A 12,627-nucleotide genomic window follows, 5' to 3' on the forward strand; every position below is an offset into this window, starting at 1 on the left:
ACTTGTAGAAAATCTGATTTAGGTAAAACTGTTGCAGTTCTTGTGTGAATCTGAAATGAATTTGAGTGTTTGCTTGAAAATAAGTAAGGTACAAATCCCCACAAGAGTTCTCCTGTATTTAGTTTGGAGGAGTTAATTCTGACCTACAGCTGCAGGATGGAGAAAGGATAAATAATTAAACATTGGGAATGCTAAGAGTCTCGCAGTGTCTTATTTATGTTTTTAAATGCTTTCATGATTGAGCAATATATTCCATTCTCTTTTAATTGGGACTGTGCTGGACTTGTGCACAGTTAGTCATCGGGATGGTAATGCCTTCTGGCTCCATGAAGTTGTCGTTCTTTTGGGGAAGCTTTGTTGTATTTAAAACTACAAAAAGTAATACAGCATAATCTTGCTAAAGAACACTGATTGCTTTAGATCAGAGATTTGTATGGGGATTTTGTTATATTTTCAGTGTTTGTCTTTCCAACTCTCAAAGCTTAACTTCTGTTTGGCTCTCATCTAATGATGTAACTTAGTAATACTGAGGTAACTTAGTAATACTGAGTCTGTCCTTTCATTTCCAGTTTTCCTTCTATCTACTAAAAAAGGTTGTATCTCAAAATGATACATATGTAGGATTTTTTCCTAGTCATTATCTTCTTAACACTTGCTTGTTATTGCCACAAAATTCAACTTAAAACAGCAATGGAGAATCTAAAGAATAAAACTCACATTTTTATCCCTTTACAGTCCTTTCAGGAGCTTTACAGTCTCTTCTTGACAAAAATCAAGGCATATAAACTTAGCTGGTATAATGATAAAGTGCATGGCTCTCAGAAATCTCTGATTCCTGAAATAAAGAATCATGTATTGTAAAGCTTATACTTACTAGTCTTTAAATGAGACTACTCAAATCCTGGATAAGTGTCACATCTTGGTACCATCGCCTTCTATTTGGGGAGGAAACTTTAGCTTTGACTTGCATCTTCAAAGATGTTTAATAGCCTTTCCCTTTGTGATTCTACTGGGTGTCAGCTGTTTGGGTACCAAAACCATCTGGGCCTGAGTGATACAAGCTATTCTGTAAACTTCTTTGTGTTAGAGTGCGAGAGAAAGACAGAGTGCACATGAGCAACTGAGGTGCTCAATATTGCTGCTGAATAAAGGCAGCTTGTAAAAGCTCAAATAATTCTCTTTGGGTGCATATTTTACTTGTTAAGGTTCTAAAAAGGAAAATGGCACCACTTGTGATAGCCCACTTTAAATAACCATCTTAATTTAGTTGGAAAGAACAGAAGAAAACCAGGAAATACTAAAAGTTGTAATCCAGAAATGTGTTTGTGCTGTTCCAGATTGAGGCATGTAGCTGTGGGAAAACTGGGCTTTAGTACCCTGATGTGGAGAGTGTTGCAGTCTCAACATCTTCACTAGGTTTACTCAGTTCATCTTATTTGACTGTTGAGCAAGAGAAGGAATCGTGCCATAATGTAAAAGTCACCTGCCTCTGAACTGACAAAAAAGTTAGTATCAATGGGAAGTTAACAAGAAATCCCAAGCAAAACTGTCTGGCGTGATGGATGGTAGATGAGGAATGGTTACATATATTATGATAGAGTAAGTTGATAATTGGAATCTTTTCATTTTAGGAATCTCTGTCATCACAAAATACAACATTGATTTCCCCGATAGTCATTTCTCAGATGATTGATGAGAATAAATCAAAGGGAAACCGGCCTGCTTTGCTCTTGCAGCCCAAGATCCCCCAGCCTGATGCTTATCAAATGAAGCAATCTTTTGGCAAAATGTCACAGTACATCTTCAGGTTAATCTATAATTCCCCGTCTGTCCTTTAAATGCCTGGTGCTTGCATCAGTACTATCTTGTATAAAGTGTAGTTAAGGCATTGAACAATTTCATGTGGCAAACCCGCACTATTAGCCTGGTTTTAAAACCTTGTATTGTATACAAGGCTTGTGTTTTAGGCCAAATTTTGTAGTTGGTGTTAAATAAGGTGCCTGGCTCACTACAATATTGAATAAAAATCAGTATTAATGATGATGGGAAATATTTAGGAGCTCAGTAGATCCATTTAGATGAAGCGAGGAATTACATATGAGGGTAAGGATAGTGGAACTGTCATCAGACCCCATGCAGTGAAGTCTCATAGAAGACAAATGTCTGTATTTAATTTCTCTACAGAATTTGGGGATAATTAGAAATACACTGTTGGTTTAAATGGAAAGACTGGAAATCAGAGATTTCCTAAGGCACAAATTGTAGAAACAGCTCTTCAGTAGGCCCCCGTTAAGCAGAGAGTTGCAATACACTGCAGAAAGGCAATTCTCCATACAGGTAGAGTGTCAAATTCACTTCTGTTCATTCTTGTTCTTTTCCCAGTGAGAAGTACTCGGCACATGAATGACAGGTTGGTTTTTTTCTCCTAAAGATATATGTTTAAAGAAAAAAAGAGAAAAGAAAGATTTATGGCCCTACAAAAGTGAAATGGAAAATAGAGTATTAATAGGATTTTGGGATTTCTATCATTCATTTTCAAAACCCTTGAAGTCATTTGGTACTTGGCTAATTACTCTCTTAACATCATTTTGGATATTGAACTATTTTAAATGGTCTTTTGGGTGGCTCAAATTACATATTTGAACTGGTATGCTATTTCCTCTGTTACACAAAGATTCAGCTTTACTTTTGGTATCTGGTTGGTGGGAACAGCAGTAGAAAGAGCACGATACTGCTGGTATTAGAGGTACATGAGGAAACTACATGTTTCAGGCTTTGAGGCTGAAATGAAATTTCTGTGTACAATCAGATGAACTTAAAAGGTGCTCTCCTAATCTCTGAAGTTTAAACAGATAGTGTACAGAGCCGTTTAACATGTTTAATAACAAAAATTGCTCCAGTTCGCCATCCTGAAGGTCATTTTCGTTTGACATCTGTCAAATTACACAATCTTGAATTTTAGTACAAAGCATAATACTGTCAAACTTAAATAGAAATATTCCAGAATGCGGAGTGGTGTGTTGTTTTTTAAGGTAAATGGGCCCCATTTACATTAGTTCTTTGATGTTAAATTCTTTGCTGCACATCAGAGAACAGTTGCTTCTTCCCTGGAGCAAGTTTTCTTTCTTCTCCTTCCCCCACCCTTTGATTTTTTTTCCTTCTTTTTTTTTTTCCCCCAGTTTGCTTACACTTTTATCTAACTAATTATGGAGGATCAGCCTCTGTATGGCCATCATTTAGCTAGTTGCAGGCATTTTGAAAGAATTACTCTTTCATAGCTAGTACCCTAAACAGATTTCTTAAAGCTGCTTTTCTATTTGTGAATATGAGTGTGTATATATATATATAACCCTCTAGTTTATGAGAGTTATGTTTGTGAGGGTTTTATGTATTGGGAGATTGAAATCAAATTGAAACACCACTGAACCAGTCACAAACTGTAATTCATAGATAGATGAACAGGATTTCCCTATGTATCCTTAACTCCTACAGATCTATGTGCATTTGGGTTGCAGGAATTAGTTTTCCTATTAATTTTGTGCATAATTGCAGTCTCACTTTCCAGCCAAAAATCACCATTCCAAAGCTGGAAGATAGAGAGTCGTGGAATCGTTTAGGTTGGAAAAGACCTGTAAGATCATTGGGTCCAACTATAAACCAGACACTGCCAAGTCCCACTAAAACCATGTCCCTGTGCAGAGATTTGGGCTGCTCCAGAAAATTCTCAACAGCTGCATTTTTGATAATCATTCAAGACATCTTCAACGCCTTCATGGATGTTGGTGGAGGATGAAGTTGTCTGTGTGCCTGCCAACCCCATAGTGCAGCCAGAGCTACTACTGACGCTGTGCTGGTGAGCAGCCCCTGGGACTGTTCAGGGCATGCAATCCATCAAGTAGAACTAGAAAAGTCCCCTTTAATGCATCATGTACCTTAAAAATAGCATATAGAAACTTTGCAATTCGGGCAGGACATGGTATGCTTTCATGGTGTGGTCCCACCATAGATCCTTTGCTCTTTTATTCTTAGCACTGCTGTTCTGTTTCATGAAAGGAAACACTGATGCTCAGCTCTTGTTAGAATAGCAGACACTAATTCAGATACCACGTCTCCAGTGCTAAAACCAGCTTTAATATTCACGTGAAATGTTTTGTTGAAGTCGGTGCAGTTTTGCTCAGCAACCACAATATGATGCTTTGAGGCTTGTTATAGAATTATAGTTGGTTTTTAAACCCAATTAACTGTAACAAGGACATAATCTTTTTAATGCAAAAGTCCTCACTCTGTAATATAGAATAACTGCATGTAAAATTGTCCTAATCAGATAATTCAGCTAAAATATGTATTAACTGTGTGAAACTAAACAGAAGTTAATTTTTGAATTGGTGGAATTCCTCTATGGCTTATCCAATTGAAACCTTTTTATTCTAAGAATGGATATTACAATTGATATTTCTGACAAGTTTTTGCCAAGTATGAATTCCAACAGCTGCCTCTCGCACACGGAAAACTAGTTTAAGACCATTAACTCTATTTGCAGCGCTGCCCATCTCTATAAAAAGAGTTAGACTTTAATGAATACTGGCTGACCCTCCAAATGTTCACCTTCCAGTTGGATTCTTATTCATTATGTTTCTGAAATAGCATGTAACCTGCAAGTGAGGGAATGCCCTTAAAATAATACAGAAGCAGCTTGTGCTTCATACAATGCATGAGCAGAGCAGCCTGTTATAAAAGGAAACTGCTGCTTGTGTATACCAGGCCATTTTGAACCTGCTCACTTGTCAAGATAAATGTAATATAAATCCCCTGTGATGTTCACAGTATGCAGCTATGTGTATTTACTTTGCTGTAAGTCATTCCTTCAAAAAAAAAAAAAGAATGTAAAAAGGTGCTTTTTTGTGTGTAGCAGTGCTGTGTGTGCCCCAGGGGAGGAGGTTTATGCCTCCCTAGGCTGCAAAGCTACAGCCTATAGGCAAGAGGTATTCAATTAGTTTAGTTGCAGGCTTTAAAAAGGGAAAAGTTTTATATGTCTGTAGTAAAAGAAGACGAGGGAAAAGAGTGTTCCTGTGCATTGCCATGAATTAGATCTTCTCAACTGACCAGTATGCTGTAACTTATAGTAACTGCTTCTGCAGAGTTTCCCTGGTGCTACCTGTGCAGTTTGTGATGATGCAAGACCTGTGTGGTGTTACAGATCCAAAAGAAAAGCTGAAGTCAGCATGAGGCAGTAGTTGTTAGTGCCACAGGGTCGGGATACAGCCAGTTTTAGACAGTTAGAGCTGTTCTAAATGTGTTGTCACCATCTCCAGTGGCAGCTTTGGTAGCTCAGTACTTCTGAAAATCAGACACCTCAAATAAAGATGTTTGGGACTGCAGTGAATGCACTAATTTGTGGTCGGTTGATGACTGGGAGACCACTTGCATATATATTTTGCTAACTGGTATTTGTTAAAGGCATTATAAAATAAAATGTCAGAATTGCCTTTAAATAAACTGGTAAGATGTACTTTCTTTGCCTTCAGTTAGGACTAAAGCGCAGAAATTCGGCATATCTTTCTTTTGGCTGGCCTCTGTCATGTCTATCAGAGGTCATCCTGGTTCTACTTGGTGTGCACAAACCATTTCCAATTTGTTTATGGAACTTATGAGTGGTTTCTTATTATTTATTGGGATTTCTTCTATGGGTTCAGGAGGTTATAAAGCTGCTTCTATGAAAGATGAAGACTTTTACCCCAGGCAAGTTGAGTGAGAGCAGCTGTAATGTCATCTTCTCTGCGGTGCTTGCTGACTGGTATCTCTCCCTTTCTGGGAGTAACAGCAATTTATATTATTACTGTAATTTATATTTTTACTTTCTTTCCCTAAAGATAAACTGGCAGATTCAAGCACTTGATGATATGCAGTGGTGGTGAAATGTAATCTGAACCTAGACAATAGTGGAAGGAGTGTTAACATGGGTCAGCCTGAATACAAAGGGAAATGTAACACACACAAAGCTCTCTGGCATAACCCCTTTTGTGTTACTGCTCTCTTTTCATTTATGCAACCCCACAATATGCCCTTGCAGTGTTTGTGGCACACTTCAGATGATAAATGTAGAAGTGGAACTGCATTTGGTTGGTGCTCCAGAATTCTTGTATATGCTGTTTTAAAACAGTAAGGAGTGCCATTATCTCTATTTATAAGAAAAAACAACCAAAACCATGTGTTCTCAAAAATCATGCATGGACGGTTTTGATTGGGTTTGATTAACTGGCTTTGATAAGAATTGGGTTTGATTCTTAGTAGATTTCTTAGTACCACCAAAGAGATGACATATGGACCTCAAAGAGCTTCATAATCTCAGAATTTGAAGGGATTCAGAATCTTAAATTGTAGTATCATGTACAGCTTTAAGATTATTTTTAACTGGCTGTAATATACTTATATTAAGCTGCACCATACAGAACTGCCTGGATTGCACAGGATGATTTGAGCCCTCTCAACCCTGGTGGTGATTCGCAAACACACTCTGCAACTTTAAGCTCCTCAATTTATAGTCCAGTAAAATCAATAAGAGTGTTTGCTTGACTGAAATCCCTGGTGTTTGCAGACATGGAGTTTCAGTCCTGCAGCTGGATCCAAGCAGGGTTCGGAGCCTTTGGGGTGGGGGTCTCCTTGGCTTCTGTGGTCCCCCAAAACGCACACTGGCATCATGGGCAGCTGATAGAGCATGTTTGTGTGCTGGATGCTGCGCCGTAAAACTAAGGACGACAGATCAAAGATTTGAACATGAGGTCAGATAGATTTTGAAAACTTAATCAGCTTAAATTTGCTTCAGGATTCGGCTTTGTAATATCCTGCCCCCCCCCCCCCCCCGAAAATAGTTCTCTTAGACACCTGTCCTCAAACTTTAGAGCCAAGAATATGGGAGTGTTCAGCAGTTCATCTGAGGACAGTGTTTTGAGGCTGCTCTATCGATATAATGCCATGGCATTTTGCAGGAAAAATACAAATCAGAGTTGTGCTCTGAAATGAAATTGAATTTGTTTTAAATTGTTAGTATTATTGAATTATTTTTGAATTAAATTATGTGAGGAAAAAGAAGAGCTGTTTTCCCCAGAGTTACAGAAATATTTGCTCATTGGGTTCCAGTATGACAAAGTCGCCTTGTTTTCAGTTTGTTCTATTCTTTATCTTCAAGTTGTGAAAAAAAACGCTAGGAGCAGGAAAGAACTGGGTGTCCAGGAGCTCCCAGTTGGTTCAGCTGTGTGTCGGGTCAATTTTCAGTGCAGTCGCCACCTTTAAACAGGAAGGGACGTGCAACTGGACAAAAGGCAGTTGCAGGCACCAGGCTGAGACATGAAGCTGTGTCCTCCATGTCCCCATGCCTGGGACTTTCTCCTTTGCTTTTCCTTGCATTCAGAAACAAAGTCACCCCAATAAACTCCTGTGTGCATTGCCTCCTGCCCCCCACACACACTCACTCACTCACTCGCTCTCTGGTTTTTAATCTGCAGAAGTCTTTATGTTTTTCTAATAATTGGCAGCAGAGGTACAATTTCTCCCCTCTTTCAAGTGATGAATAGTTGGCCCGAGATCAAAGACAAGCCCTCGCGGTTTTTTGGCTGCCACAAAAGGGCGTTGGAGTTGGCGTGGGTCCCAGCCGCTCCGCGATAGGCATGTGGATGAGGTGCCAAGCAGAGGGGTCGGTGGCAAAGTGTCTGTACACGTTCTTCATCTGAGCTAATCTGGTTGCCTTTTGTGTGTGTTTCAGGCAAACTGCCGGCTAAAGCAGGCTGAAAAGGAGTACAGTCAGAAGCTGGCTAAATCCTCGCAGGTAGGTAGCGAGAAGACAGGAACCTCAGGTGAATGTATTTGATTTGGAAACTTGATGAGAAGTGTAATTATTTCTGCTCTGAACTGTAGGTCTTGATGATAAACAGGAGCCATAATCATTTCCCAATCCAGTGTCTGTGTTACAGATTTTAACCTTTCAGATAACAAAGAGCATTAAAGCTGACTAGAAAATATGGGTGGTGGGTTTTTGAGTTTGAAATTTTATAGAATCCCAGCCTGGTTTTTGTTGGAAAGGACCTCAAAGCTCATCCAGTTCCAAACCCCTGCCACGAACAGGGACACCTTCCACTAGAGCAGGTTGCTCCAAGCCCAACCTGGGCTTGAACACTGCGAGGGATAGGGCAGCCACAGCTTCTCTGGGCACCCTGCGCCAGCACCTCAGCACCCAGCACTCAGCACAGGGAAGAGCTTCTGCCTAAGAGCTCATCTCAATCTCCCCTCTGGCAGGTTAAAGCCATTCCCCTCATCCTGTCCCTACAGGCCCTTGCCCAAAGACCCTCTCTGGGTTTCCTGTAGCCCCTTTAGGCACTGGAAGCTGCTCTAAGGTCTCCCTGGAGCCTCTCTTCTCCAGGCTGAACAAGCCCAGCTCTCTGAGCCTGTCTTCAGAGGAGAGGTGCTCCAGCCACCTACTTTTTCATCTCCTGAGCACTCAAGAGGTCTGAATCCTTCCCCAGTCAGTGGGAAGGGAAGGTGAGGTGATGTGTTAACCAGCTCATCTCGTAAAATCAGGAACATTCACACAACCAGGGCTTGCATTTAGTGTTACAAGGTGATGGTTGCCAGTGCAGCCAATGGCAGAACGGCATTCCCAGTTCTGCCATCTCCGTGTTCATCTTTGCTCCTAAGCCCTTCAGCATCTCTGCCCAAAATAGCACTTTGAAGAGTGTCGGTGTCCTGAAAGCAAAGTGGGTTTGACATGAGTTGTTGATCTTCAGCGTAGTCCTTTGAATATGGAAGATGAAGATGTGTGTTGAATTTACATATATACTTAAAAATGAGAAGACAGGATGATTTTTAAATATTCCAGCTTTCAGTTTGATTGACAGGTAATACTGAAGTGTGAAAACTGATGGAGATGCAACCAGAAGTAAAGCTTTTAATAGTAAGAAAATTGCCACGAGGTTTTATGTGAAGGTGTCATTCTTCTCATTCCTCCCAACCACAGCAGAATGCCTGCACTTGCAAAGTGTGTTTTCAGCAATAGTAAATATAGTCTAATAATGCTCTTTAAAAATCAATAAAAACACTGCAGAGAATGGTTGAGAGGCCTCTAAACTGGACAGAAGTGATCAGTGAGACAATAACAAGAAATTGCAAACTTTACTGGTTTACCAACACTTATTAAAACACAAGATTTAAGCTTTTTGGCTACCTTTGAGTCTCCGTAGCACTTGTACAAATTGCGACTAGTTGTTTCACTGAAGTTTATTGGGCTATCACTGTTACACACTACATTTTTTTCACTGCATTTAGCAGAATCATTGGTAAATAAGTTTTTACATTATATTTCTAAAACCTGGTTTAGATTTTCTGCACATGTATTTGCATACAGAGAGATTGTGAAGTCTCCATCCTTGGAGACACTCAAAACCTGACTGAGCAACCAGCTCTGGTGATCCTTCTACTCTCACCGGTTCCATGATTCTGTGATACAACAGAGAAGACGCTCTCCTAAATGTCTTGTAATAATTTATTGAGGGCCTTATTTAGAAAGAAACAAACAAACAAACCCCAACATCCCCCTTTTTTTTATCTTCCCACCTGAACCTGAATAGCAGGAAAATGATAAATCTCAAAAGGTAACATATATTGCATGCCAGACGTGAAGGAAGAGATCCCTTTCATTGCTGATTCTGTTATACCTCTTGTCATTTTTATGCTGTTGTCATGCCTAGTGAATGTAATCAGTCAGCCTCTCTGTGCCAGACATAGTTTACTGTCAATACAAAAATGGGTCTTGGTCCATTTGTTAAAGAGAGATGGAATAGAAGCATTTAATAATTTAAGCCTTTCTGAATGTTTTAAACAAGGGCTGAGGGAAATTGCTGTAATTGTTGCAGTGGGAACACCTAGGTGCAAGGTAATGACTATTTAACCTCAATGTCATAATGAATTTTGTCAGACTGAATTTTTTTGGCCTGTAGAATAGTCTCAAAAGGAAGAACGTTGTGATTTTCTTTTTTCTTCAAGCTAGGCATTGCTGTAGCTGACACACTGTTCTCTTGCTGGGGAGAGATGGGCTCAGTGGCCAGATCTGGCATCCCTCTGTGCTTTCAGTGGCAGACACAACACATACATCATGTGTCAGGGCTATTTGGCACAATAAAGGAGTTTCACCCTGATGGCTGAATTTCTTTACTTTAGTGGGCTTGAATCAAATCCCCGAAGTTACTTGAACATTGGGGGGTTTGTAGCTCAGTATTAATAATAGGTCAATTGCAACTTTTCTTGTGGTTGTGTTGCTGACAACATCTGTCTAATCTTACTCTCTGTGGCCTCTTGGAACATTCACTTTTAACACCCACACAGAGGAGAGATTTCAAGACATTTCCTCTGAAGTTTATACAAAGTAAACAGATATTTTTTTCCTCTGAAAAGCACTGCACAAAGCACATCTTTCTCCGTCGATTCATGCTGAAATTCCCTCGCATGCATTTCAGAACTCCTGTGCGAGCCCAGGGACTTAACCTAGTCAAAGCTTTAAATCTCATTTTTGTGTTATATGAACGGGTTTGTTACAGGCTTGCATGGCTTCAAGTTGTTATCTTAATATTTCATATGGTTTTATATGATCCGTATAAGTGGTTACATACCAAAAAAGCCAAATTTATGCAAATTGTGGCAGCTGAATGATGGCATGAATTGCAAACCCAGTGACACTGCTTAATTCTTCCTAAAGAGTTATACCTACCAGATAATCTCTACACTTTGGCACACTGATCTTATTAATAGCCTTGTTTCTGATCAGTGTATTGTGTTATTTAATATGTATTAGTTTATAGAAAAGAAATACAGGAATATCCATGTAGGTTTTACTGTGTTACTGTCTTAGGTTTTCAGGTAGTAAAACAAAGAGTTAAGTTTTCTGTAGAGGTTCAATCAGGCCTGTTTCCCTTCCTCTGTGATTTTAGTACCTTCATTTGTAGCATCTTTCTTATTATGTTAGTCCTATCCTAGTAGTAGTGTTTAAAAGCCATTTTTTTCCCTAAAGAACTGTGTCCTTAATATATCTTAATGTTTTTCCACCAAAGAGAAAGCCTTGCAAACACACAGGTCTGAGCACTGTGTAGCCCCTCCCTGACCTGCCTTTGTGCTGAAGTGTTCTTAGAATTAGACTATATTATGCTCCTACAGCAGCTTAACCTTGGGCTTGCATATATACATTGAAGTCAGTGACTCTCCCATATGTTTAAGTGCTTTGGTGGGTGATGACATGTCAGCATAAAATTCTGTAAATATGCCGAAAGGATCAGGTTTAGTTATGACTTTTCCCAGTGATAAAAAAGGTGAAACAAGTACATTTCAACAAATCATGAGCGCATCATGTAAAAGGTCTGGTTTAAGGGTCCTGGACATTGAATCAGGTCCCCACTGTATTGCTAAGCAGAGTATGCTCCTTTCAGCAGCTCAGAAGTTTTCACTATGGAGTTTAAATTTCACTCCAGTATGTAAATGTGGGTGTTTTTCTTCCCTGCAGTATCAAGTCTCAAGCTATAAAGTATCCAAACACCACAACCACCATGTGAATTCGCACTGCTGGTTTCAGTGCAGTGGCAGGCTGGAAGCATGCTCTGTTCTAAAGATCACAGATGTGCTTTGTTCTCATGAGTAAATATTTTGGAATGTCATAGTGGAAAACCCTTCCAAATATTTTGTGTTCAGCAGTTTTTGTCATTTGCAGCTTTATTCCTTTTCTCTGCATGGAATTTCATGCTTGCTAGTGTGTCATATGTTAATTTAAAGTATTTAGCTTGCGCAGCAGAGTTTGCCAATGCCATGCTTGTAGCGAGCATAAAAACATGCAAAGTACATGCCTTTAACTGAAGAGAGATTTAGCATGCTGTTTTCTTTTTAGATCATAGCTGAACTTAAGACAACCATTTCCTCTCTGACAGAGGAGAGCAGCCGGCAGCAGCTTGCCGCAGAGCAGCGGCTCCAGGAAGTTGTACAAAAGTTTGAAGATAAGAAGCAGCAGCTGATTACAGATAATGACAGAGCAATCAAGGTAATCTGGGGATTTTAGTCACTGATGCTACTGGCTGTTTGAGTGTAATTAAAAGTTCTGCAGTGGGCAGATGAATGCAGGTATCATTCCTGTTCACACAGCGCACACTAATTCCATTCAGTGGACCTTGACTTTGATGTATCTGATGACTCAGGCTCGCTTTCCTCTAGCTGATCATACGCCTGCATAAAACCTTTGGGTTTGGCAAGTCTAATCCATCCACTTCAGTCAAATACTTCAGACTTTCCTGTTCTCTTTCTTCTAATATTGACTCAGATATTTTAACGTATTCTCAGCACCTTTATACGAGTGCTTTTAGTACTTGGAAAAAAAAAAGGTGAAAATAGGAGAGCCCACATGGGCTCGGGCTTTAGCTTGGTTTTCACAACACTTTCTTAACTTTCACATTTAAGGCTACAATGAAAGAAAGAATGTTCTTAGGTTCCATTGAAAACAATGCAAAATCTGTGCTAGATATGAATGGAATAAAGTATTTGTCATGCACAACTTTTTTTTTTTTTCATTAGATTTCTGGTTGCATCTGAGTTGCATTCTCTGGC

At 39.6% G+C, this 12,627-nt stretch overlaps 1 protein-coding gene across 4 annotated transcripts in view; it reads left to right on the plus strand.

The window, feature by feature from the left end:
* CEP112 (centrosomal protein 112) overlaps positions 1 to 12,627 on the plus strand; it is a 158,731-nt gene that overhangs the window by 106,779 nt on the left and 39,325 nt on the right. Inside the window, exons 22-23 of one of the 4 annotated variants that reach the window (XM_065693275.1) lie at positions 7,760 to 7,822; positions 11,918 to 12,067. The exons of 1 other annotated variant lie outside the window; for it this stretch is intronic. In XM_065693275.1, coding sequence (XP_065549347.1) covers positions 7,760 to 7,822; positions 11,918 to 12,067 — 213 coding nt within the window. The remainder of the gene's footprint in view (positions 1 to 7,759; positions 7,823 to 11,917; positions 12,068 to 12,627) is intronic. 2 more of the 4 variants (XM_065693277.1, XM_065693274.1) reach the window with 2 other exon arrangements.

Source organism: Lathamus discolor, chromosome 13, assembly GCF_037157495.1.
Source record: "Lathamus discolor isolate bLatDis1 chromosome 13, bLatDis1.hap1, whole genome shotgun sequence".
In the NCBI taxonomy this organism is placed as follows: Eukaryota; Metazoa; Chordata; class Aves; order Psittaciformes; family Psittacidae; genus Lathamus; species Lathamus discolor.